The 27,981-nt window shown below is 44.0% G+C and overlaps 1 protein-coding gene across 3 annotated transcripts in view; it reads left to right on the forward strand.

Moving 5' to 3' along the window:
* zgc:172282 (leucine-rich repeat and fibronectin type III domain-containing protein 1-like protein) overlaps positions 1-27,981 on the forward strand; it is a 126,358-nt gene that overhangs the window by 59,690 nt on the left and 38,687 nt on the right. For all 3 annotated transcript variants that reach the window (XM_053873884.1, XM_053873885.1, XM_053873886.1), the window contains exons 3-8: positions 9,383-9,599; positions 10,888-11,039; positions 11,118-11,371; positions 11,622-11,865; positions 11,935-12,092; positions 13,089-13,469. In XM_053873884.1, the coding sequence (XP_053729859.1) occupies positions 9,407-9,599; positions 10,888-11,039; positions 11,118-11,371; positions 11,622-11,865; positions 11,935-12,092; positions 13,089-13,469 (1,382 nt within the window). In that variant the 5' untranslated portion in view covers positions 9,383-9,406. The remainder of the gene's footprint in view (positions 1-9,382; positions 9,600-10,887; positions 11,040-11,117; positions 11,372-11,621; positions 11,866-11,934; positions 12,093-13,088; positions 13,470-27,981) is intronic.

The raw sequence follows: 27,981 nt of genomic DNA on the forward strand, positions 1-27,981 counted from the left end.
TGGGGCGGGTTGTTTGCTTCTTGAGTGTGGTTTGCATTACAGTCAACCAAAGGCGGCGCTACGTTTTCAACAGAGAGAGAGTGCAGTGTGACAAGCATTGATGTGTTGTGCTTGGAGCTGCAATCACCTCATTATCTACTGCACCAACAGCAAGAGGACAGTGTGAGGAAGTGGATGCAGAAACAGGAGCGATCGGGTGAGAAGATCCGCGACTGGCTCTGGTGTATTGAGACGCAGTTACACAATGGCACAGCCCTCCTGGGCTGTAAAGTTGTCATATTTGGCTCTTTAATCCAGGTGTAATGTAAAGAGGCAGCAGGTTTTCTGTGCTTTAAAAACTCGTCCTTTATATGGGGCTCGCAGTTCAGCAGAAGATGAGGCCCCTAAAGTGGATGAAGCAACACCTTGCATCAGACAGAAGGAGAAAAAAACTCCAAATGATGGATGTGAAAGGAGCAGAAAGGCTGCCCCGCTCCCAGATAGGAGGCCTAAATAATGAGCTCCGTTCATATTGGGTGTAAACTAGCAAAATCCCCAAAGTAACTGTCACATGAAAAATGCGGGAGAGCGTCATTATTCAGATAATAGCGCTCGTGCACGTTTTCACCAGGCAGCTTCAATCGTCCTGAAGACAAATTATCCCTCGTGGACGACTTTGTTTTTTTTTTTACACGAGTGCCAATTACACGTGATTGAATGGAACTTCCAGTCCCCTGTGACATGTTTACACACGGCACAAAGCAGATGACACACATGGCATTCATTTTGCCGGGTAAATGGCATTCATCAAAACGACAAGTCAAATGGCGAATCCACGGGTTTAAAGCAGAGAGGAAGGTGCACACCACACATAAAAGCCGCCAGCCACGGATGATGTAGAGCCGCCACTTTTAGCCCTTTGACTGACTCTGATGTCGCCATGAGCACCAGGTCACCAGTGTCGGTTTTTGAAACAAACATAGAACATTCATCATTTTATTCCGCCTGAAATATGTACAGTTTACTCTTGATCCTTGTGGGAGTTACATACCAGACCCAGGTCTTTCTACTTCTTCACCTCATTTTCTCCACCTATTTCATTTCATTTCTTTATTTGTTTTTAATATAGGTATAGGTTTGGCATGATTCACCCATGAATTACTATATCGGATAACTTTTTTTCATAGTTTATAATTTTATATTTAAAATATAAATAATTGCATTTTATAATTTTGTAGTCATTATTTCTAAATAATAATATCTGTTGTTTTGATTTGTTATCATTTATTTCTTATTTGTTTTCTTCATATTGATGTGTTTCCTGCCAATAGTTTCATTTTTCTTTGAGTAATATGAGCTGAAAACCATCCACTTTCCAATCCATCCCATTTGTTTTACAGTTGCTGTACATGAAATAAAAAAAATTAAATACTACAAATAATAATAATATAAACAAGTCTGCCCTGTAATTTCTAAAATAGATAGATAGACGCCTAGTTCTTCATTACGTTGGAAGTAGTTTGACCTTTAAAGCATTAAAATGCACCGCAGACCTAATAACACTCAAGTGTAAGTACAGAGATTGTTTTATTCCATTGTTTCTGTTCTGTTTGCTTTCATTAACCTTGGCACTGTTCAGTGGATGCTGATTCATTTCCATTTATCTCTTTCAAAGACATAAATAGATCTTCTTTTTGAGTCTCAGTAAACCGTCCCTCCAGGTGGGTGATGTAATGATCCGCTGTAACAACAGATGCTGACTATTCAGAACAGAAGAACCTGTGCTCTTCTGGGGTCTCTTCATTTCTCATGCTCCTTCTTTCTCACGCAGACATCTCATTGATTGCAGAAGGTGAGGAGTGCTCCAGGCCGGCTGTAATAACACGGGTCCCTTTTAAGACAACGTCTCACCAAAGGTCAGAGACGGTTCCCTCTGCAGCCAAACGGGATTCTCTTTTGTGCTCGGGGCTATTTTGGCAGCACAAAAACCCAGACAAAACTGTCTTCATAACCTTGTCAGCGGGCCAACGTCCCATGTCTGACCTGAGAAACTGGAGGCAGTGGCCTCTTGGAAATATGACAAGGCTTCTCAAAGAGTTTCTGTGGGTTCAGGCATCCGGACTTTGTATCTAAATTTACAGCGGAAGTTAGCGAACGGATACAGCTAGTGGGGATTATTGCCACTTTTAGTCATTCTCATTGATGCGCTTCCCTTTCAGTCAGGAAAGAGCCCTCTTTTTGCCCATAGAACTGACAGCCTGAACGGCGCTGGTGGTGAGAACCTTGTTCGACATCAAACATCTCCTCCAGTGAGGTCTGCTGGAGCAGTTACCCGAGCGCTGACAGGGAACATCCAAATTAAAAAAGAGGGACTCCCTTTTAAATGGTGATGAGAGACATCGCTGAAGTCAGTCACCTGCTTTACACCTCTCATTCATTCACTGACACTGCGTGAAGAAATTTCCATTTCGGAGAGCCAGACTATCAAAGTGACTTGGATTTGTTGGGACTCTTTTCATTGGTCTGGACTGAAGCCACAGAACTGGGGTTATGATCCTGATGTTTCAATGACACTACCATGAAAAGTGAGGGTTTTTTTCTGAGTGTTCCTCTCTCAGTCTCCCCCTCAGTCACCCGGCTGACAGCAACACAGAGTCATTACTGCAGGATCTCTGGGACAATATTGCACTTTCACACAGCCCCCATGCTCACACTCTCACAACACCCCCACAAGTAGGAAGAGAAAAAAACAACACACACACAAACAGAATTCCCACCTCCTCACGACCGCCTGCGCGCCATTGGCTGTTGCTAAGTTACAGATCTCCGCCAAGGTTTTTTTTTCTTTTTCTTTTTTTGATCTTCGCCCATTGAAATGGACAGATCCAATTTGTAAGACTTTTATTTACTAGGACTGCAGTATGTGAAAACACCATCCATTTTCTTTAATGTGCCTATCCAACTGGCTCCCGGAGCAGTGGAGGCTGGCGCCACAATATCGGGGTAAAAAGGGAGATAAAAAAAAAAAATTAAAAATGGGGAAATGGAAAAAAACAAAACGCAACATCAAGCTTAGCAGGAAAACATTTAGAATTGGTGCAGCCTTTGAAATACAGACTTGCTGTGTAGATAAAGAGTGAGGTAACTTCATTTGCCATCAGGTGGTGAGGTGTCTTTGAACGCACCACAGTTGTTTCTACTTTAAGAAGGATAAAAGTGTGTTAAAATTAGCACAAACTAAAGCAAGTGGTTCTGAATATGTTGTCTTGGTTTTGTGGTTGATGACGGGGAAATCACATTCTATTTTTGTCGTCGTTCTGATGTGAATTTTTTTGTAAATAATGTCTTTTTTTTAATATATATATATTTAAAAACAAAACTGAAACCAGCAGAGTTTATTTTGTCTTGGTTTTGTGGTTGATGATGAGGAAATCACATTCTATTTTTGTTGTCATTCCGATGTGAATTTTTTTGGAAATAAATTATGCCTTGTTTTTTTTTAAACATTTTTTTATTTATTTAAAAACAAAACTGAAACCAGCAGAGTTTATTTATGTTTATGTCCTAAGCAGGTTTATAACCAAACAAAGACGTTTTGACAGACACGTACTTTAAGTGTAAACCAATAAAAGCCTCATTATTCATTCTTTCGTTCAAGATACGGACGTCACAGTGTTGTCTATTGGTATCCATCTTTTTTCGGTCTGTGTCTCAGTCAGCCATGTTTTATTTTTTATTTTTTCCGCCTCAATACAGCCTGAAGCGTTACGTTGTTGGCTGTAGAACTTCAGCCTGCAGCAGAACAGGACACAGACGCACAGAGCCTGGAATCCATTTTTGACTGAGAGAGAGTCCAAACATTTCGTTTGTCATCGGCCAGAAGATGAGAAGGACAGCAGCAGTTCCATCTCAGTAGCGGATGAGCGGCATTTCACTGGGCCACTGAGTTCTGTTTGATAAAACATTAACAAACAGGGCACCACAATGTCACTGAAAATTCAATAACATATTAGTCAGTGCAGGAATACGACGTTAATCGACTCCTAATTATGCATTAATAAAACATACGTCATGTCATTAATGACCTTATAAGCTCCAGACAGCATCATCTGTTAGTGGCACACAGGTGGGGCATTAATAAACAATTGGTCTTAAACGGTATCCAACGCTGTGCTGAGCATGTCATCACATGGCACTTACCTTGAAATATTTTCACTTTTGTTGTGGATTCATGCTCAACTATTGTGTCACCCTTAATAGCAAAGCTGAACTAAAGTGTCAAATGATAATAGTATTCAGTTCACTACCCCCATATGAATGTGTAATTATTAATATGTAATAACTGTATTCATATATGTTAATGTGTAATTACTAATCTGGCTAATGGAATTTCTTTCTTGCAGCTATTTACAAGTGTCACATCCTCCTGTTTATTGACTTGAAACAGTGTCTACAGATCCATAACAACTTGCTCTGGTGCGTAGGCTGTGTTGCTGCTGTGGAAAAAAAGACATGCACAATATAGATATATGCTCCTCTAATGGAAAGCAGCCTGACACGCATGAGACAGGTGGTCATTAAACATGACACGAGTTCAGTTTACATACCTGCCCATTTACGTCACAATCCCAGATATAAAGCGAAAATACAGTAAATTATACCCTGGCGTCTGCGGTGTGCAGCGCAGAGGTTCAAGGAGTGAAAGGACAATCAATCTCCATTGTAAGATTCCGTGCGCAGGCTGAACAAGTGAGGGTCAAGATAAACACATCAAAGCATATGTGAATGCACCGATGACAAAGATAGATTGAGTGGCCATGGACCAAATCAATATCAGTATTTCTTATAGTACTCCTACGAGGTATGACATCCAGCGGCAGGTGGATGGTGATGCGGGTAATGGAAGCTGTTTCACTAAATCAAAGCTGCTGCTGCTGCTGTGTGTGTGACTCACCAGGAGGATGGGTTTTATCACCTCACCCATCTCCTGTTTATTACCCCCGTTATCATATATAGTAACTACATTTCTCTTCAGCCGAATGAATGTTGTCTGCTGAAAGTTGTGAAAGTTGTCTGCCGCCACTGCTGTGAACACAACAGCCAACGTCACTTCATAAAAAAGAGTAAAGTATGAATCTAACTGATAAACTTGGTGTAGAGTTTGCACGAATAGAAGAGTCTCAAGCTTTGTGCTTATTCTCTGGAGAGTTGGCGGATTAATGTATAAGAGCTCGACGAAATGCACTTTGGTGAAAGATAGGGAGAAAATAGGAGCTTGCAAAGGTGGATGCATTTCAATATCCAGGCTCTGCTACACAAAATAGTAAGCTGCGAGGCAAATAAAAGAGAAGTGGGAAGCTGGAGAGGATAATTGTAACAACAGACCTGTCATCTTGGAGTGCGGCGCTGCTTTACTGTGTATGTCGTAGGGCCGCGTTTTATCGGCCGAAATTGACCTCGGTTCCCCCGATTCAGCTGTTGCAGTGTTTTATTTTGTGTCGGAAAATTGCTTACGAGGCGGTGGCCCGTGGATTTCAGCAGGAAGCTTGTTTTTTTTTTTCATCTGGTAGTGATTCATAAGTTGTGATTCTTGTGTCTGTTTGTGTTTTGACCAGATTGTGAACTAATTCAACTAATTCAGCTAATTTAACAATATTGTGTTATCATCTCATCAAAAATGTCGAGGGTCATCAGGATTTTAGCTCAGACAGAGGGTGTCTAAAGCCCCGCCCCCAGCCTATAACCCCGCCCCCGGGCTATTCCCCTCCTGACACGCCTTGTCAACAAGTGACACAAGAACTTGCTTGGTAACAAAAGAACCATCTAGTTGGACAAGAAGAACTTTTTATAAAAACAATCTGAGTATCCTTCTCAGATCAAAAAACATTTGAGTTAGTTTTGTATACGATTGTTTCGTTTTTTGTTTGGAACTGATCTGCGTTTTCCTTCTGTCGTCAGACATCAATAACAGTTCGCTAACTTGCCGCGAGTGTGGCGACTCACGAGATGTGGATGACTAATAAACATGTGGATAATAAACAAACATGATGCCAGCGATGGCCGAGCTACGGCTGCAAAATGTTGAGAATATCTATCATATTTGGTGACATTGCCGGGCGGAAACTGTCATGACTCTGCTCCTGTTTTGTCCCTTGAGTCATGTTTTGGTTTCTTCCGCCTCCCTTCCTGTTCCTCTGGCACACGGCTGGAGCCAATGAACCCCTAATCACCTAAGTACTTAAACGCCTGCACTCCAGCAACGTGTGCCAGATCGTGTCTTCCAGTCCCTGCATTTCTCCCATTGTTTCCCTTTCCCGGTGATTGCTCCTCCAGTTCCTGAGATTTGGACTCTTCTTGTTCCCCGTGGTAACTCCTGGTTCTCGTGGCTCTCCTTGTTTCGGTCTCTTGTTCTGTGCGCTAGCTCCAGCCGCCACCTGGTTCTCGTGGCTCTCCTTGTTTCGCTCTCTCGTTCTGTGCGCTAGCTCATTTAACTCCTCGTCCTCTTGGCTCTCCTTGTTTCGGTCTCTCGTGCTGTGAGCTAGCTTATTTTGGATTTTTACTGTGTTAAACCCTGGTGCCTGAGTTTAGTGTTTTTGTTTCTTCTTGTCCATTCGTGTTTCCTGGTTTCTTTTGTGCTTGACTCTAGGTCCATTGTGTTTTCGTCTCCCTAGTTACCTGTGGCTTAAGTTAGTTTTCTCCCAGTTTCCATGTGTTTCCTGTTCTCTTGTTTTTTATTTTCGGTTCATTGTACATTCAGCTTTTGCTTAGTTTCTCCCTGTTCTGTTGAGTTTCTGTTTGTTTTATTATTAAATATTATTTCTAACTTGCTCCTGCCTGGCTGTAACTTTCACCACTCGCACTTGGGTCCAGCTCCACATCCTCAACACGTGGCTTTTGCTCCCTCGTTCCCTTTGATTCGTGACAGAAACATCCGTTTCATGGAAACCTTGTTATGACACGAGGAGTAGTATCATAACAAAAGTGCATGAGTCTGTTCCATATAGTCTTAGGTGCAAGTTTCGCTGGTCCCAGTCACGTGACCAAACTCCCAGCGAGTTGTGGACATGTAGGCAACGATAAAGCAGCAGAGCTGCGACTTGTGTGAGAAGACAGTAAGAGCTTCATCAACACCAGCTACAGTTTCAGACACAGGAAGTGAGATCATCCTGTGGCTGGTGCTGAAGTTGAGAAAAGGCAAGTGGCAGAGAAGACCTTTGATGGAGAGTTTGACTAAGAGCAAAGTCTGAACAGTTCGGGTCACCTGTGCATCACTGGATACCTGGATGAATGCCATGTAAATGGCACGTATAAATATCATGTTGCCCTGTCACCCACTTTACTCATTGTCTTATGATTTTTTTTTTCAAGGTTGACTATAAACTCTGTCCTCGCTCCATTGTGGAGCCCATTAAATAATGAATTTAACAACATCAAGCTACATTTTCTGTCATGTTTTTCCTTTTTTTTCATTTTCAATAAAATGTTCTTCAGTGTTTAGTAGCGATTAGCTTCGCTAAAGTGACTCTGTTCTTTCTTGTCAACATGGTAAAGCTAATTACACAATATATATGCAAAGGAAAATAAGGAGCTTTGCTGGCTCAAGAGCTCTTTGATCACACCTTGTTCCTGCTGAGGAGCATGAGCTCCATCACAAGAAGGTCCACTCTAATTGAAGAAGACACAAATCCACTGTGTCTTGTCTCATCTTGTCTCGCTGCTGCAGGTTGGTAAAGTGAAAAAAAAAAAAAAGAAAGAAATAACGGCAACTCCCTGTTCTCATTGATTGGATGTGAAAAAATGGGCTGTGGGAAGAGAACACAAGGTGTGTCTTTAATCTTCACACTGGGGTCGATATAACCTGCAAAGGACGTGTCTTCGGATAGAAAAAGGATGCTGCACTTTCAGTCTTTTCACTCTATATGTATTTACATGTGAAGGACAATGAGCCATGCTCTTTTTTTAGAGGTTTTAGTGTTCCTTTTTACTGATGCACCAGTCATCGTATTGACCTGAGGTGGCTCCGCTGCTGCCTGGGGCTACAGTTGTAAATGCATAAAAGTAAAAGCTATTGAGCAACAGATGATGAGGACCTTACGGATGGAGATGGGTGGTGTTCATACCTTGGATTACACATCAAAAACCCGTCCTTCAAATGGATCTGCGCCTGTTACTCGGTGTCGACTTAAATGTGAGTATTTCCGAGAGAGAAAACAGAAATAGAAAGTTGAGCATGACGGGGGAATCAAGCTCCATCTCCTCCCACATGTAAGATGGAGGCACTCTACAGTGTGTCAACTGAAGAATCACATGGGTTTGTTTGGGGAAGAGTGGCTGTTGTTTAGGTGTGTGTCTTGCCAAGGTCCCGCTAATGGAAACTAATCGCACATTTCATCTTCCGGGTTTTTGAGTCCAAGCATATTCAACTGCAAAATGTGACAATACATACATAGAAAAGTAGACATTCATGTGGTAGTAAGGACTTGGGCACATTTAGAACTGGGCGTTTCGTTCCATGGTGTTTGGTACCAAGAGAGCAGGAGCTGAGACAGGACCTTGGGAAGGTGTTGAAGGAATACATGCTTTGATTTAAGAATTTCTGCCACACTAATCCAGAGTTTTCAGTTCTTGATCTGGAGCCGAACTGCCCCCATTTGTACGGCCGATCCAAAACTTCGTCTCATTCTCCGACCGACTCAACAGACCGCAGGACAGCTGAGAAAGCAGCACTGGATCAATACCTGTATTCCTCCCATGTTAGTTGCACCAACAGCTGTTGTGAAGAAACTCAGGTCTCAGCAACTTGGTCATGTCATTGTTGCCACCAACGTCTCGGTAGCTTGGTTCTAATGTTCTGTGAACGTAGCACAGTGGTCTTGATGGGCACGGACCATACCATCGCTTCATTGTTTTTGGAGCTTGTTTGTTTCTCCTTGTGGACAAGGCATGAGTTGATGTAGTAACTAACCTTTATGGATAAGAGTCACTGCAGTGTCAGTGAATAAATGGTTCATAAAAGCTCCTTTATTAACATTAAAGTTGTTATTCACTGGCTGGAGGTATTGCTGTGTAACTCTAGTATCAGTCATGTAAAGATGAATAAAATGACATTGTACCCAATGGTAACTCTCTGAAGGTCTCGGCTGGGTTCTCCAGTGGAAACAGAGTAGTGAGACTGTGAGCAAGTGCATGGCAGCAATGGCCTAGAAAAAGCACTTGTGACAGGTACAGTAATAGTGGTGTGGCTGCTGGGTTGGAGCTGCCATGAAACACGGATGGATGCCTGAAATCTTTCTTTTTTTTTCACTTTATGAATAGATTTTCACACCACTCCACACACACGCTCACCTGTGACTTCACAGAGATGATGGCGTCTTACAGAGTTCTCGTCCTTCCTTGTGTGCAGTTGCCCAGTTCGCAGCGGAGGACGATGGAAAGGCTGTGGCTCTCTCTGCTGTTGCTGGTGGCGGCATGCAGGGGGCAGCAGTGTCCGAAGCGTTGCATGTGCCAGAGCCTCTCGCCGTCCCTCGCCATCCTCTGCTCGAAGACAGGCCTGCTGTTTGTCCCCGCCGCAATCGACCGGCGCACCGTGGAGCTGCGGCTGCAGGAGAACTTCATCACAGGTAACCGGCGGTCAGATTTATACACGTGTCATGTTGAGGTGTGAGTGTCTCCCAAAAATGACCATTTATTGCTTGATGCCTGGTAATGAATGAACGTAGTGAAGTGCTACATGACTACAGTGCAGACTGTTGTCAGCCTCCCAAACTCACCCTCACTGGAATGGACAAAAATAATCCCTGTCAATCTAAACCCTGACAGTGTAACCAGGTCCGACAGGATTCGTGGAGGAAACTGAGTTATGTTTCCATTTTGTCTCTTGTCTGCTTGACTGGGCCTGTTTGTTTGCTCAGTTGTTAGTTCTGCAGTAACCTCCGAAGGTGTCTGTGACGCCAGGTGACCAAAGATCTCAGTCCGGCCAAGACTTTGACACATGAAATATGTCTTGTTTGGAAAAGGGCAACCTTAAATAGAACAAACCCGACTGACTAATATCAAGAGTGTCTTAGCTTAAATGAACTGTGGGAGTGAAGCTGGCTCATTTCTGCTTGTCTGTCCTCCTTTGTGACTTTCCTTTGGGCACCAAATACACAGTTTAACTGGTGACTTCAATTGGTGTGAGCATGAATCCAGTGTGTGTCCATCCTGGTCCCGACGACTCCGGAACCCCGTGACCCGATTAAGAAATAAATCAAGAGAAGTTTCTGCTTGAAGCCGGAGTGCATTTTGTTTCTCTTAATAATCATGATATGAATACAAAAAATGGCATGGATCCCTTTAGAATTCATGCATCTTCAGTGTTTGAAGTCTGGCTCCATCCTGATGAAAGCCTGGGAGCATCCAAATATAAAATGAGATGCAATAATCAAGGCTCATTTCTGGCTCCTGAGAGTGATATGTTTGTTGTCGATACTTCTGAGCCCACAGCTATGAAGACACCATAAACAATTACAATGTTAAAATGGCAAAATGCAAGCTTATTGATCCAGTGGTGCACGACGAGAACTCGCCGGTCCAGGACATCCTGCGCCAAATAGGAGTCAGATCCGTCCATAAAGATTGTTATTATCATGTTGATTCATAAATGAGGAGATTTACATTTGTTGCTTGTTAAATATAAGTCACCCAGCGGAAGCATTTAATGCTGACACAGGTGGAATTGGAAAATGGTGTGCTGCGGTGACCACATTTGGAAACTGCATCATCGTAGCCAGAAGAATAATGTGTTCATTCCTGCGGGGAAATAAACCCCGGAATTTGGAGCCTTACACTCCAGTTTGTATTGTTCCGACACAGGCTGCTTTACGCTTCCCTCCTGGTTGATTCAATATTTATGTTCTCGTTCTGCAGCTGTCAGACGGAAGGACTTTGCCAACATGACCAGTCTGCTCCATCTGACCCTGTCCAGAAACACCATCAGTCAGATCCTTCCAGCAGCCTTCAGTGACCTGCGGCGACTCAGAGCCCTCCATCTAGACTCCAACAGATTAACTGTGATCAAGGTTAGATTGATGGCCGCGTGGAAAGAGCCAGCGCGTGGTTGACCATGACGGTGCTCTGACCACATCATGTGATTGCAGGATGACCATTTCAAAGGCCTTACCAACCTCCGCCATCTCATCCTGGCCAACAACCAGCTTCACTCCTTATCTCCGCATGCCTTCGATGACTTCCTGACCACGCTGGAGGATTTGGATCTGAGCTATAACAACCTTGCGCAGGTGCCGTGGGACACGATTGGGAGGCTCACCAACGTAAACACCTTAAATATGGATCATAACCTCATTGAGAATGTTCCTCAAGGGGTTTTCACCAACTTACACAAGCTGGCCAGGTAAGAACAGCGACGGGGACTGAGAAATATCCAAACAAATACACAGCGAGAAATAGCATTCAATAAATCCCCCTCACTCCGAAAAAAGGCATTTTTAAGTCGAACATTTTCTTTAAAACATGACATTTGCGCAGAGCGGAACTGTTTGTGTCACGCGTGAAACCTAAAAACGCTTGAATATGATCTTCAAACCCCGGGTTTGACACTGTTTAATCTTTATCCTTGGATGCCGTGTTGCTCCATCTAACAGGCTAGACATGACATCTAACAAGCTGAAGAAAATCCCCCCGGATCCACTGTTCCTGAGAATTCCAGTTTATGCTAAGTCCAAAGGCAGCCCCCTGTCATCACTGGTGCTGAGCTTCGGTGGGAATCCCCTCCATTGTAATTGTGAACTGCTGTGGTTGCGACGGCTGACCAGAGAAGACGACCTGGAGACGTGTGCCTCACCACCCGACCTCAGTGCCAAGTACTTCTGGACGATACCCGAGGAGGTGAATGCCTATGCATTACTGATTCGAAATGACCACCGTGTCACTGTTTCATATCTCATTTGCCTCCAGGAATTTATATGTGACCCACCGGTGTTGACCCGTAAGTCGCCTCAGACCGTGTCCTTGGAGGGCCAACCAGCGAGCTTGAAGTGCAAAGCTAATGGCGACCCGGAGCCTGAGGTCCACTGGATCAGCCCAGAGGGACGGCTTATATCTAACGGCTCCAGGTATTTCAATCCAAAGTTCCCCAAAGTCCTACTTTATGCTATTCACTGGGTCTAAAGATCAAGTATAATCGCTTTTAAATTAGAGGCAGCGTGGACATGAAGAATACCAAACTCACTGAGGAGCTCCCAGAGGACACTTTTATAGAATGTGGCATTCGCAAGATTAGCATTATTTCAACATTCTGGATGAGTCACATTTACTTTGCTGAAACACAGTCATGATATTATCTTCCAACTCTTCAAAATAAGAAAAACAGGTGCCCACTCAGGTGCCCTTTATTCACACTTTTAAGCCTCAATTGATCATAATTATTGAGCTACTGAGAGTTTATTTTTTCTCTTTTACATAATTTTTACACAAATAATCGCGATGTTATATTTTGATGCAGGGGTCTTTTTTTTCCTTTTGTTAGTTCCACTTCCTCTTTATTCATACGGATAACTGTATTGTATGTAACTGCGCAACACTGTCGTCTGAATGACAAACAAACAAATAAAAAAATAAGTAGGTGGATTTTCAGTGGCACAAAAAAATACCTTAATACCTTTTAACTTGACAGCAATATCACATCTAAGCTTCTGAGGTGTTCGGCTGGTGGTTGCATCAGCGTTACGCAACTCAGAGTTTCATCAAGTGGAGTTGTTAAAGGGCGAGTCGATTAGCTCTGCAGCCTTTCACAGGAGTGCAGTGGATGAAGTTCAGGTGTGGCTGGTCAGAGTAAGTCTGGCTTGGAAAGTCACTAAGCCATTCCAAATGTCCAAGGACGTCAGACACAGACGTGTTTAACGCTTGCAAATCCAGTCGTTCCTCTGATCCAAAGTGTGAAGTTGAAAAGGTGAAGTGTGATTCGTTGAAGTAAGAACAGAAGCTATTTGATGCACTCTGCTAACTGAAGGAATACAAATGTTTTCAAAGGTCTGTCCGATATTGCAGCACATACCATGAAATCTCTGGAGAGAGAGTTCGATGTCTTCAGATATCTTCTTTATTTTCAGAACTTTGGTTTTCCCCAACGGAAGCCTGGACATCAATGTGACGTCCCTGAAGGATTCCGGAAACTATACCTGCATTGCGTCCAATGCTGCCGGCGAATCCACCGGACGGGTGGAGCTGGTTGTAACGGCGATGCCCCATCTGGCGAACAGCACCAGCCGAAGCCGGGACCCCTCATCTGACCCGGCTCCCTCGGACATTTTAACTTCATCCAAAGTTGCCCTCCCCAACAATGAGACCAGGGCGACAGATCGAAGGGTTTCGTTGGTGGAGCTGACGGGGAACTCTGCCCTCATCAGATGGACTAGTCAGACTCCCGTAAACGGAGTCAGGATGTTCCAGGTCCAGTACAACAGCTCCGGAGACGACACCCTCATCTACAGGTCGGTGCATCTTCAATACATACACGGCACTCCTACCTCCTTGCATCCAGCTGTCCATCCACCCAACAGTGACCTTGCTATATGAACTGGATTTAACTTCAACTTTCACGATAGTACACCTGCTGCGTACTGATTCTTAGCTCCCCTTAATCCTTTAAATGTGTTATAACCTCTTCATACTTGGAATTAACTTAGTGATGGGCAGATGAGGCTTCATGAAACAAGCTCCTTACTTTTAGAGCTCAGTAGGTGGTGCTGTTGGTTTAAAAATGAGGAGCAGGTTTCATTGAAATGGTTGTTGCAATCTGAAGAATCTGAGCACAGAGCGCCATCTAGTGGGCTCAGAAAATGGGGACAGTGTTTCATGAAGCCTCACCAGCCCATCACTAAGCCAGTTTTACTGTCAGGTTGGCTTCACCAGCGCCTTCAGTCGTCCATCCCAGAAAGGGATTTGTATCTGCCACTGTCTCTGAACAGACTCCTGTTAAACCTGCCTCACAGTAATAACTCTGCAAAGCATTGTACTGTACATAAAACCCATTCACCTGATGAAGAGACAACTTCATTGATATCCTGGTTACGGGAAACCAAAGCAGCCATTTTCGCTCATGTACTTCACAATGATTTGAGAGAGAACAATTAAACTGCAAATGAACTCATTCAGAGAACGGTAACAACACTAGGTCAGACTTGCTGGAGTGCAGTGAGAAATGAAATATGATAAACAAAAGAACAACAGATCGCTGTGTGTGTGTGTGTGTACTGTATTGGACGGTGGGGAAATCAACTCAATCATGAGCAGAAAATGCACACAATTATTAGATTGTGCAATAATAACAAACAGCCACAAATGACTCAACAAAACGTATGTGTAAAAAATAGATGGCTATAAATGGAAGCTGCTATGAAAGCATGTTTTGCTGACACCTGCTCCACAAGATGTGGATGCCACTCACACCAGTATCAAGCATGTAAGGACGTAGGTGTACTTGTGTGCGTGTACAAGAAGCGAGTGCATTAAACCTGAGTCAGAGACGTGCTCTATAGAAGTCCCCTGCTGGTTTAGTCAATATCCGGGCCGGTGCCAGCGTCTTGCGATGTGGTTCGTGCTCGCTGGTGTCCTGCTAAGATCAGCTGGAATTTGGCTGTTAGTGTTGCTTCTATTGGATGTGTGCCAACCTTCATTCTCCTTCTGCTACAAGCGTGATCCGCAGTCTTACTCTGACAATTCTTCGGACGAAGTACTTCAGCCTGCTGCGATCCGCTCCATGTGTTGTCTTAAGTGTGTGGTCATGTTTGACCCTGAGCTCTTTCTGGAGGAGATCGGAGATGTGGGTGGCTGGGTGTGTTACAGTGTTACGTCAAGCGAATCCCACGTTTGCAGATTGTGAATCAGTCTCACCTGCCGCTGTGCAAATGAGACGGACGGCAGGCGTAAAGTAAAAGGAAATGATCCAGGCAACGCCAATGGAGAAGGTGTGAGGGCTCTCCTCACTCTCCCATTGTCTTTCCATTGCCTTCCACACACCTACATGAGTGGGCCAGGTACCACTGGATGACATGCCCAGGTTATGTCAAGGCAGATCAGAACACCTGGAGACGAGGAAAGGAACCATGGAAGGGCAACTTACTCGCTGAATCAGTGAGGAATTGGGCTGCAACTAACGTGTATTTCAGATCAAGCAATCTGGGATTCCATGAGGGCGATATTAGGGCCACAAGTGGGGCCTTAGCTCATCGTCCAGCTGTGCGCCACCCGTTTGCAACAGTGTTTGCCGAGGAGCAGGAGAATTGTCAATACTCGGTTGGCTCTCTTTCCTCTTCAAATACGAGGACAGGCTCCCGCCGCGCACCAGCGACAGATGGGAGAGGATCTGTAAATGCCGTGGAGATGGGTCTGTTGCCACAGAGTGACTGGTTTGGCGGTGGGTCAGCGATGATGTTGCCGCGGGCTGCAGAGACCTCCATGTGCTTGCCGGGGGGAGGGGCACCTGAATATAGCTAAGTACCGGGGATGAGATTCTCAACCCATTGTCAGACCACATGCCGGTGCCACAGGCTGTGGCTTCCCTCTGTTGCTTGGCAATCCCCAGCCCCACGAGGCCCGAGTGTGTTTCTAGTTCCTCCAGGATCCAGGCATTGATGCTATACAGACTCTCTGGCCTGTTCTTCAGATCTTATCTCACCGGACATGTGTGGAATAATATGTATCATTCCAGTGGATTAACTAGGAGGTCACTGATACCCGGGTATGACAAGAACATCCGTTCTCAAGACCTTTAAAGATGATTTTCTACTCTGAGTTAGTTTTTCATTTTGGTTGATATTATGAATATTATTGTTGTTATTTTGCCCATAACAGATACCACTACATGTACTGCTCAAGGGCAGAAAACAATGGTTTGTGATGGATTGGGGCCAGGAACGTTTTGCTGGGTGATTTGACGATTTATTTATTTAAAAAAAAAACAATTCAGTTGCATTGTTTTTGACAGGAAACAGGGGTCTAAGTATGATGTGAAGTGAGTCTCCATGGTTGAGCACCACACCATTTATTCAGTCATTAGCTTGTGACAAGGCAGCTTGTCAAATGATTAGAGGTGAGGTCCTTCATTTTCACCCCTCTGTGCTCGTGTAAAACTTTCCTATAATCGCCGGGCCGGCTGGGACTGGCCCCTGGCCCCGAATATTAGCAGGACCACATCCGTTAGTTTGATATTTCAACCTGGATTAGCAGCCACACCAAACATTTGCATTGCCACCTCATGTTCCCAGCAAGGACTGACAGGACAAACACTGATTCCTCTGATGGAGGCACTGGACTGAATCCACAGCGGAGTGGAAATAGAAAAAAAAAAACAATCCGGAGTCAAAGGCAGTAATGTGAGGAGGTTGACAGCAATAAATGGAAAGAAATTTGCAGAATTCTCTCTTCTAAATTGAGTGATGTCTTTAATGAGGGGCTCTTTACAGGCGTCGCTGTGCACTAAATGAGACTTTAATGAGCTTTCCCCTGGCAATTTCTTCTGACCTTGGAATGGCAAACAAATGAGTGGAAATGTTGAAAACACTTGGATGCTGGATGATGTAAAGGCATTTACTTCGAGGGGGCAGTGCCTGATTTCCTCTGCAATTAGACAGACAGAAAAGTCTATAATCACAGCTTCAATGGTGCACAGTGGGGACCCTGTTCAACGGGGTTGGAACGCTCCCGAGGCTCCGAACTGAAGGAGTGGGTTTCAGTGCACGCACAGTCAATGTGCTATATCTTAAGTATCAGGTTGAATTTATGTCCGCAGGTATAGCTTTAACCCTCATTGATGATCCTGTCACCAATGGCAGGAGAAAGATTCATGCACCATCGGAAAGCAGAATCGGAGCGTCGCGCTCTTCTATCACCACATGAGCCCTCAGCACTTCAACATTGTCTGACCAATAACTCCACAACCTCAAACAACAACAGGAAATGAGCGGTTTTCCACAATGTGTTACATGTGCAGTCTGACTTTGATTTTTTTAAACCAATCCAAAGGTGAGAAAAGGGATGAAGCACTCGTTTTTAAACATGAGAAGTAATCCAATCTGCAGCCGTCCTCGCCTGGTCCAGCTCTTCGTATGCCCCGGCCGGAATGCGCGACTTGAGTTTCATGAGCAGCAGTCGTTTTGATGTTTCCGTCGGGATTTTTCCGTCAAAAAACATGCTGAAAAATCATGTCCACCACCACAGTGCATTGTGTTATCGGCTTGTTTCAATCTCTCCACTCCGTTTTAACACGTGAGATTGCACCTTAAATAAGAGATTTTGACTTTTTCTGAGTGCGTGGCGGGTTTCTTTGAAAGCCATGGCACCACCATCATTTACATGTAGCTTCTGTCATGTTTCCCGATAGACACAGAGATGCAGAACACTGAGTCTTTTCATTGAACTTTCAAGGCTATGTTTAAGTTTGATGCTTTTTAGTGAGTCACACTCAAAACCATGTATCTAACTACTTCAAGGGCCACCACACCAGGAAAACACCCTCTTTAGGACGAAAAAGTGAACATTAAAAGACCAGGACGTTCATTTTCATCATATCAGTTAGCTCCCCCGAGACTTTCTTTCGAATTTATCTTGGAAAATGAAACATCATTTTCATGTTTATTCCTTTATTTCTAACAATATTACAGCCAACATCAGGAGATACATATCAAAATAAATCTCCCAGTTTTCTTTTGTGCTGTGCTCTTTGGGCCATGATGTGTCTAAGGCATTAATCGCACATGCACGCGGAGCTAGCGCTTCATACGCTGGCAGTAAAACATCAAGCCATCATGACAGATGTAATGAAAATATAGATCTGTCATGTCGGATGCGAGTCAGCCAAGGCTGGTGGCCAGGAGCACTCACTTGCTATAGGTCACTGTCATCTAATTACGTGACTCAACGTGTGCCAGCTAATGAGCTAAAGGGCCCAATGACAAATGGCTGCACACGCAGACACGTGCGCTCATAACAATGTGATGATGCCTTTGCACCAATTAAAATCAGAACGTTGTCTCGCAAGGTGTTCTCACACTCACGTGCCACGTTGCTTTCATGCAACCTCTGGATCTATTCTGGTTTCACCCACAATTCAAACCCCCTTCTACAGTATGTTGGGTGTGTGCGGCGCCGTCTCACTCCATCTCCTCCTCTCCCTGACAGCGCTGCTCTACTCGCTTGCTGAGCTCAGCGGATTGAGGCTAGCTGCCTGACCCATAATCCCCCTGTTTGGCGCCTAGTTGCCATTTTCGTCGTCATCCCAAATCGATGTTTAATTATCCAGCTAAATGCCCCCACCCCCCAGCCCCCTGTGAAACCTCCCACTTCCTCCTCATCCATCCACCAACTCCCTCGCAGTCCCTTTCATCAGGCCCCATCCAGCTAGCACATCTTGATTTCAGTGAACGGACATCATGAGTGAGGGAAAAAGAGGATCGACCCTTTAGACCCATTAAAACCTGAGTCTGACCATTCATGAAAAAAAGCTAAAATAACCCCTTGCATCCTTTATGAAGCCAATGCTCAGACTACTGAAAAATATATATTTCCATCTCTTGCGAAACTGATAACTGTACAGTGGTGAACAATAGGTCTTTTTGATTTGGTCTAAAAAAAATGTGTTCCATTCCACTATATCTGCCCTAAAAACTACAGCCATTTGTGGAAACACAGTGAGCTGAAGGTCAGTAGAAAGTGGGCACCTCTCATAGAGGGGACGGTTCAAAACCTTTTCCTGGTTCCCACTGAACATGTAAAGCACAGAGTGAAGTTCCAAATTGTAGCACCTCACAAAACCAAGGACTGCAGTAGTGCACGGTGCTGGGGAAGCCCACTCTACAACAGCATCTCACTCATCTCACTATCTTCTCGCCAAGCCAGGACAATCCATGATGTCTTGGGTGGCCACAGCGGATCATCTTCCTCCATCTCCCCCAGTCCTCTGCTTCATCTTCTCTCAAACCTACAGACCTCATGTCCCCCTTCACCACCTCCATCAATCTCCTCTGTGGCCTTCCTCTCCACCTTCTGCCTGGCAGTTCCAACATCTCAACATCTTCATCTGCCAATGTACTGGCTCTCTTTCTCTCTCCTCTCTACATGTCCAAACCATACAACATTGCTGGCTTGACCACTGTTTTGTACACTTACCCTTTCATCCTTTTGTCACACATCACACCTGATAGTCTTCTCCAATTACTCTCCAATTACATCCTGTCTGCAACTGCGTCTTCACCTCTTCCTCACACTCTCCATGGCCCTGGACAGTTGAGCCTCAGTACTTCAAACCCCCCACCTTCTTTATCTCTGCATCCTGTAACTTCACCTGTCCACTTGGCTCCCTCTCAGTGTATTCCACTCACATGTATTCGGTCTCACTGCGGCTAACCTTCATTCCTCTCCTTTCTAAGGCAAACCTCCACCTCTCCAGTTTATGTTCCACTTGCTCGCTGCTCTCACCACAGATCACAATGTCATCTGCAAACACCACCGTCCACTGGGCATCTTGTCAACATTAGGGGCTTCATCTGAGCATTTAAAAAAACTGCTACAGAAGGGAGAAATGGCTGGGTCTCTATCTGTCCATGTCCCACTCTATTGTGCCATATACAGATGAAGACATCGAAGGGAGCCTCCCAAAAAAGTGCCACCAGAATGTCATTTGAAATCGTTGTTTGGCAGCATTTTGGTTACTTGATAAATGACACCCAAGTGACAGAAATGGACAATATGTATGAAGAGGAAATAGTCCACTATGGCCTGGTACGGAAAGTTTTATTGCTACTCGCAATAAAATATCCAAAATCTATGCACATCCATATGTGAGATATATATATATATATATATATATATATATATATATATATATATATATATATATATATATATCATTCTTACACACAGTAGATTTTAACTAGATGTAATAGTAATAGTCATTATACAGTAACAACCGCCCGAGTGCTACAATATTAATCATGTCCATTTGAATGAATATCTTGTCTTTTACACGACTGTGCATGTTTGTCGTGGCAACAAGGAAATGTCTGACAGTCCCTCATGGATAAACAAGTCTGTTTTTAGTTCATGTGAAACAGGATGACAGGAGAGTTATTGATTTCATGGTCAGGGGGCGTGTTCAGTATCACGGTACCGTCTTATCTTGTCCTGGTATTGACATGAAACACAACACGTTGGCAGTTTCTGTCTCCTTTCCTCTCATCCTTTCCTCTTACATTATCCATACTGTCCACATAGCATTTCTTCCGGCTTCCTGCGCTCCCGTCAGTGGTTGTCATCTAATCTAAGTACAAAGGAAGCAGATGTACGCCCTGAATATATATGTCGTAATCCAGTATTATCTTGCCGCAGCTATTGTCTGAATTAAGAGTCTTAAGGCCTTATATTATCTTTCTTTGCCATCGACCTTCCTCCATCTTCTCATCGAAGCTCATCTCTGCAGAAAACACTTTCCTGTTTAACATGGCTGTTTTTGTTTTTGTGCCACTGTTTACTTTGCAAGATTCATCTGCGTGACTTTAGTGGCTACAATGGCACAAACACTGGGTTGTGACCAAAGAACAAGGTCACGTCGACTCGCCGCCGGAATTGATTTTGGTGCTCACATTTCATTAAGGAGCGCAGTAATCCACCCGGGTCTTGGCATCAGCTGAAGACATCATTTGGTCGTGTTGTTTAAGGGCTTTGCAGACGAGCCCAGCTGGGAAGACACCTTCAGCAAGCACAATGAAACTGTCTGTTTACTTCACTGTTGACTCTCAGAGTAACCAGGGTTTTACAGTCTCCATGAATATCACTGTTTACAACAGCAAGAGCTTCATTCATTTACTTTAATTTCAACAACATTAACTGACTTCCACTGGAAGGAAATACACAGCGAAGGTTGGGTGAGGAAATAACTGGAGTAAACCACTATACCAGAGGAGAGATGGAGGAGGTAGAGCAAGGATCGCAAAAACAAAGAGGAATCCATGGTAGAGAAGGAGGCGGTGAATGTAACTGGACTACACCTGTGAGCCTTCCAAAACACCCAGACAGTAAAGGAGTCACACTAAACTTCAGAAGACAAACGACCTCACAATCCTGTCAGACAGGTCTAGAAATCATCTGATGTAAAAGACGATGACAAGATGCTGAGTGCTCAACATTTTCCCTGGCACCTACAGCTTGATGTGCCATATTTATATTCATATTTCTGACATTTTATGTCCCAGTTATAAAGGCGGGGCTGTCATCCGGAGGAAATGAACTGGTGATGTATCAATGGAGAATTTAAATAACTGCTGCAGGATCTTCTAATCTAACTACCGCTGGAGATAATGCTCGCGGCGGTGGGAAGGCATTAAGACAACTAAGCCTCCACGAGTCTTTGAATGAACGGTTAAATAAGGCATTTAAAAAAGCGGTTGAAGGTGTAGCATAGGCGCGAGGAGGAGGTGTAGGTAGGGGTTACGAGATGTTGCTTCTGCTTTCTGCAGAGATTCCTGATTTACTTTTTGGGTGGAGCAGTAGGGAATGTTTGAAGAAAAGATTGAGTGGGTAGAAATGAATTGTGCTTCATGAACTTTCACCTTATCCACAGGTTATAATGAATACAGAACAGAAAAAAGGGGAAAAGTGCACTTTCAGTCTCATGAGGAGACGATTCAGACTCTGAGCTGCTTCCTCTTGAAGTTCAAAGGAAAGCGGGGAACAAGACTTTCCCCGGCGACCGGATACTTCTCAAACAGAGCTGAGTGAGCTACAAAGCAACTTCAGCTTGGCCACAGACAGACAGCTTGACAGATGTTCCTTAAGGCTGCATGGACTCAAATAGAAACAATTTCACTGATATCAAAGGTAAACAAGATGAAGGGGGAGAGAAAAGAAATGGCTAAATCCGAGGCAGAGGAGCCTGGAGGAACGTGTCCTGATGAAAACTTCATCAAGCCTTTCCTCATTGGCTCGGTATAAAGTGTCCAAATTGGCTACTGGAGTTGCAGAAAATGCATCAATGTTTGGTAAATGTATAGTATTTTTATGGCAGTCTGTAAGCAACATAACTTGAAGAGTTCTGAATGTTTATAGCTGAATTTTACTGGACCATTTTGGTGGGGTTCTGATGGTCCTTCTGGCCTTTAAATGGCACTTGATAAAAACACAGACACACTGTGAATTTACTTGTGTTCCACTGCGGTAACAAATTGTATTGGCATTGCTTTGGCGCTGTTAAATGATATGCCTAAGAACAGGAGCTGCGGTACAAGAGTGTCTGTCAGGAGGCTTCGGTTTTGTCGAGCGATTTATTCTAGACATCATTTCCAATGAATGTTTGCAAACACAGCACATATCCATAGAAATTAGTGACAGGCTAGTGAGGCTTCGTGAAACAGTGCCGTTATTTTCAGAGCTCAGTAGGAGGTGTGTTCGACTCAAACACGATTTCAGTGAAATGGTTTATCAAATGGATAGACTTCAGAGCAGCAGATTTTTATTTTTATTTTCATTTAAAACCCTTGTAAAGCGTAGCAACTGATGACAGTTTGGAGTAACGGCTGGTGCTTGAGCTCCGCTAAGGGTCTATCTGTGCACATACCTTGCAGTAACACAAAAAACATTGGCAAGAAAGAAAGTGCTTCTCAAATCCAAAGACGTCAGAGCAGTGATCAGGTGGTCTCCAAAAATGTGGACGTTTCATGAAGCCTCGCCAGGCCATGACTAATAGAAAAACTTTGTGGCACTCTAAATATTTGTTCAGTTAATGTACTCAGTTAATGTCTAGAATTGTACTGCACATGTTTTCAGAGCACATCGCATGACATCAGCCATTCATTCACTCGCTCCTTGTTCCTATAGCGGAGCGGCCACTCTAGCGCCACCGCCTCTCTTGGTCTCCTTCATAACACCCTGTCCCTCATGAATGACAGCCCACCCAAAAAGTGAGCGGCGACTCCATTACAGTTGGTTGCCGTTGGGCTAATTTAACAAGTGTGTCCTGTCAAACCTGGCAATCTTCACGTCGGAGAAGAGCTGGACTGTCTGGTTTCAATGTGTTAAACATCTGTCAGGAGCTGACGGAGCCGCCACTGCTGAAAACAGCAGCACCGCCACCATCCCAGCCGTGGCGCGGTGTCGCCAGCCCTGCTCATTCATCATGCATGCAGATTTATGCCATTTATTAGAGAGTTTTGTTCTAAGTAGTTCTTAGCACTGGCGTCCTTCACGTCCCGCTCGTGCTATGTAAATGATTTTCCTTCGCTCCTCATCACACGCTCTTTGATTGTAATTTGCTGCGCTCTTCTGTCATCTCATGTGTGGCTTTTTGCCTTGGCTCAGCGGGGACCAGCACACACACTGCTGCACCTGCCCACACACTCGCACACATACGGTTGGAGCATCCCAGGGATTGTCTTCAAAAGCGAAGAGCGAGCGGCTCAGTCATGACTCCCTCTAGATTCAGCTCACGGGTGTCACATTTATGATGCATTACATGTTGAGGCACTCTCTTTACGCATCTGTAGAGAAATCATTTACGTGATAGCCTTAGTTTTGCTCACTTATTTACACCCTGTTATTATCAGCAATTTGCAAACACGATTGCCTGGTTATTTTCGCTTGTGATCGAATGATTAAAAACACTTAATCTGCCCATTTACTCATGTTTGCTCCTGGTTGAAATGCAGGCGGAAGAGGCCAGGGACACCTGAGAAAAAGCCTTGTGAGGTGCAGGCTTCATGTAGAGTCAGGACTTGTAGCTTGTGCCTCTCAGTTGGCGTCACCCAGAGGAGCTGGTGGTGTATCTGTTGTGAGGGGAGGCTCTGTGATACAACCTTTTCAGTGTTGTCAACTTTGTGTGATATTTTATTTTTGTTTTATTTTTATATTTTTAAATCCTTGTAAAATGTAGCAACTGATTTTTTTTTTGCTTTTATTTTTATGTTTTTAAATCCCTGTAGCAGCAAATGTAGCAACATACTTTTTATTTTTATATATTTATTTTTATTTTAAGATGAAGCAACTGATGAAAGTTTTATTTTTTAAGATATAAAAAAAGCATAAGGGTCACTTTTCTCACGTTGGGAGACTCTAGGGGTCTATCTGTGACATACAGGAACACACAAAGACATTGATGGTTAGACTTGGAACACAAAGTCCTCTTCTTCTTTCATTGATACACTCTCCTCACTAGAATCACTGCAGTCACAAATACACCAATGGACACACTTTTACGTTCAAAACTCTTATGCAAAGTTGCAGCTCCTGCCTGTAGGAAAACAAAGAAAAGAATCCAGCCAATTTACCATGTATAGTTTTACTACGTTTTTAAAAACCATCCATGCTGTTGACCTCTCCTTCAGTCCAAATGCTCTAGATTTCTTCCATTGTGTAAGCGAAACGTGTCAGTTGTTCTTCTCTTCTTCATGCACATCACATTCTCTTACTCAAACTTGCCTGACGCTAAGACCCGCTGAATTTGTTATATTTTAATGCATGCTTTTAAATGAGGGCAGTAAAGGATAATCCATGAAATTCCATCAGAAACTTCTAACCATAGAGCTTTCCAGAAGTGCTTTGGAAACGGGGACACTTTTTACATAATGTGGCTTCAAATCAGCTAATAAAAATCACTGAGAGCGACTCTCGTCTGATGGGGGGGAAAAAAAAGGAAGTTTGACCACAGCTAGACTGAAGCTTTAATCCTCACTTGGAACTGTTCATGTCTCAGTTTATCACAATTTCCAGAAGCTGTCTTGGTTTGACCCAAAATAGACCACAATACAATGATGTGATTGGTAAATGGGTTTGTTGTGATTCCCAAACAAAAAAGAAGTTACGAAAAGAATTCAAGAAAATTGAAAGGTTCCTTTGTACTTACCCATTTGAAACACTGGGCTCTGCGCGTCACGTGTCAGTGTGGTGTGTCCCTCTCCTCCTCACTGGCCGTTCACCACTTGAAATGATGCCTTCAAACCCAGGGAGCTCCGGAGCTGACTTGACACCAAGTGGGAATATGAAGTGTGGAGAGATGTCCAGGAGACCAAAGGACTTGATTTCACAACAATGGTGGACAGGACAACAGGGACATGTTAGTAGCCAGGACCACTCTTCCCTTTGTTGACTTTCTCCCACAACATCAACAATACAACATGGATGTTCAACAGTAGGTTTGTATTTCTTCTGAACAACCAACAGTGGGCTAGCATCCAGGCTAACGTTAGCATCCTCACACCTCTGACACATCTATCACCGCAACATAGGCTCCGCCCATTTCTTCTCCGTTGGTTCGCCAAACCAAGAGGTTGCAGTAACGTTGGAGCTGTCTTTTCCAAAACAATGTTCTCTTTTCTGTCATGTTACAGGGCCCATAATGCACTGCAACAGCTGAAGCCCTAACAGCAGCGAACAAGCCCCTGATTAAACATGCTGAGTTCCAGTAAATGAAATCAAAGTTAATCCCATTTGGCATGTATTTTTCTTCCCGGCCCCTCGGTGACTGAGCTTGGCGCCGCCGCGCCGAAAGGTTAACCTTGAGGTCCTGTGTTTCACTTGACTCTGAGCAGCACGCTTATATCCCATTAAACCTAAAGGAGCGATCGAGCACAGCTTGTCATTGAGCTCAAAGTCTGGCGCAGGCCTTACAAGACTTTTAAGCCATTAACAAGTATCAGCCTCTGCCTCGCTCTCTCTCTCCCCCTATGGCCCACTTAGATGGATGTAAAATTAGGCTTTAATCCGCCGGCTGAACTAAATACAAGCTCCCCGGTGTCAACAGCGCTCATTCAACAATATTCCGTCTCTCCCACTCGTTCTCCTCTTCCCCACTTTGCACAGTGGAGCTGTCATTGCGCTTGACTGTTCCACATATCATAAATGTGCCACACTTCCAAGTGCACTGTCAGATGTCCTCTCTAAATACAGTCAATCCCCTCGCGCCGTCTCTTTCATGCCCATTTCCCTCGCTCTCGCTCCGTGGGGTTGATCGGCCATGGGCAGTTGGCGGATCGATATCCTTCGTAAATGGGAGGAAATCTGATGGAGGCTCTTGAAAACCGAACCCGTGTGTGTGGGTTTGTTTGTGCGTTATTACTAACAGAGGAGCTGAGTCACAGATATCGCCGCTCAGCGAGTAAAGTAGCGCATTTAATGAGAAAATACCAGTACTGCATCACCACGGTCTTCCCAGCAGGGAAACGGCTGAATATTACAGCACCTTTTCTTATCTCCGATAGACATCACTGAGGGTAAATATAGGCACGATGTGACAAACAAAGACAGACGGAATAACTTGAAGCGGAAGTGTAATGGTACATGATAAAGGTCAATTTTACACAGTAATGATCTCCGCCGGCAGAGAGCACTGACCTTGCCTTCCATGGATGACATGTCGCTTCATATCAATGGAGTGTGGATTTTCTAGAATGCAGAGCAGCAGCTGGAATTAAAAACAGCAGATGAAAAATGAAATAAACACACCTTACAATGAATGGACGGCAATATATGCTTACATTTTAAAGTAAATATGATGTACTTTGGTGCGTTGGTTTCAGGATCCAGATGAATCTGTTGATAATGTTGTATTCATCAGCATCTCGGTCCACTTCCTGCTTGCTGCATTTGTACTCACGCTGGTCATGTGATGTCAGGTTTTGTGTTGCTATCCTTGGTCTGTTTGATAAAATATTAATTGTTCAAGTTTTTCTCAAGAAGACATCGACCAGGTTCAAGGAAAATGCGCTCAGAGAGCAAAGACCTCATTTTTTGCCCCAATATTAATGTCTGTCTACCTGTCTTATGCTTATCCAACGCTGGGTCGCTGGGGCAACAGCTGAAGCGAAGAAGCCCAGACTCAGTCACCTCTCCCTGCTCTTCTATAGAAGTATACAGGCACTCACATGCCACCTGGACGTCAGTGCAGCCTCGGCAGGAAGGCCAGCACCCTGACAAGAGCCACCTCCAGCTGTCAGCTCATATGGAGGAGCAGTCTGAGTCTCTCCCAAATGACTGACCAGACGGACTGCAAAGCATCCTTCTTCTTCAAAACAATGGCCAGTGTGAAGTGGCAAACCTCGCATTAAAATGGTGGCATTATAATGCAAACAAAGTTTCATAACAGCACTTGAATTACCTTATAGAAAATGCATAAAAGCCTCCCTCCTTTTTCATCTTCGCATTCTGACGCCCCGAGTTGAAACGGCACCATTTGCTGCTTGTGAGTAGGAAGAACCCACAAAGTGAATCAGGCACGCAGAGGAAGAGACGCAGACAGAGGAAGAGGGAGACACAGACCATTACTTCAGTGTAAATTACAATTATGGCTTTTAATGTGGTTACACAAAATCTGTTTATCATACTGCTGCACAGTATGGCCTCCAAATTTAATATTCCTTGGCAGGAGGGTGAGTGTTCCTTTCAACCTACTCTCTCACTGCAGATGTAAAACGGCAGGCAACAAAGCTGGGAGTTGGAAGACGGTGCCAAAAGAGGACGAAAATAAACTATGTCAGTCGCTTTTCTGCACAACCTCTAGTGGCATTGCATTTGGATCATTGCAGAACAATAAAGTTGTGTTTTAACTGGAATGAAATGATGATAACACTTCAAGATAACGTGGCTGATTGTGATGGGGATTTCTACCGTGAAATGTTTGCTTTTAGCATCCTGAATTACACTCAATATCACGCTTTTTAATGGAGTTATAAATGCTTTCATTCTATTCATTAGAGGCTAATATGCAACAACAAATAAAGGCCAAAGCCCTCAGATTCAGAGACATTTTCTTGATAGCAAATGCTCTAAGTTGCTTATTTCTTCATCATTTTTGCTCCGACATATTGCTTTCAAACATTTTAATCCTGCCCCCATAACCTGGCTGAACTGGAAAAAAAAAATGAAAATGTGTGAATATTGAATTCAGAGAGCATCCTACCACCCACGCCTCCATCTGATATAGCCTCCATTCATCTCACTGCTTTGTGTGTTTTGCACGGTGAT

This window comes from Synchiropus splendidus, chromosome 8, assembly GCF_027744825.2.
Source record: "Synchiropus splendidus isolate RoL2022-P1 chromosome 8, RoL_Sspl_1.0, whole genome shotgun sequence".
NCBI classification, from domain to species: Eukaryota; Metazoa; Chordata; class Actinopteri; order Syngnathiformes; family Callionymidae; genus Synchiropus; species Synchiropus splendidus.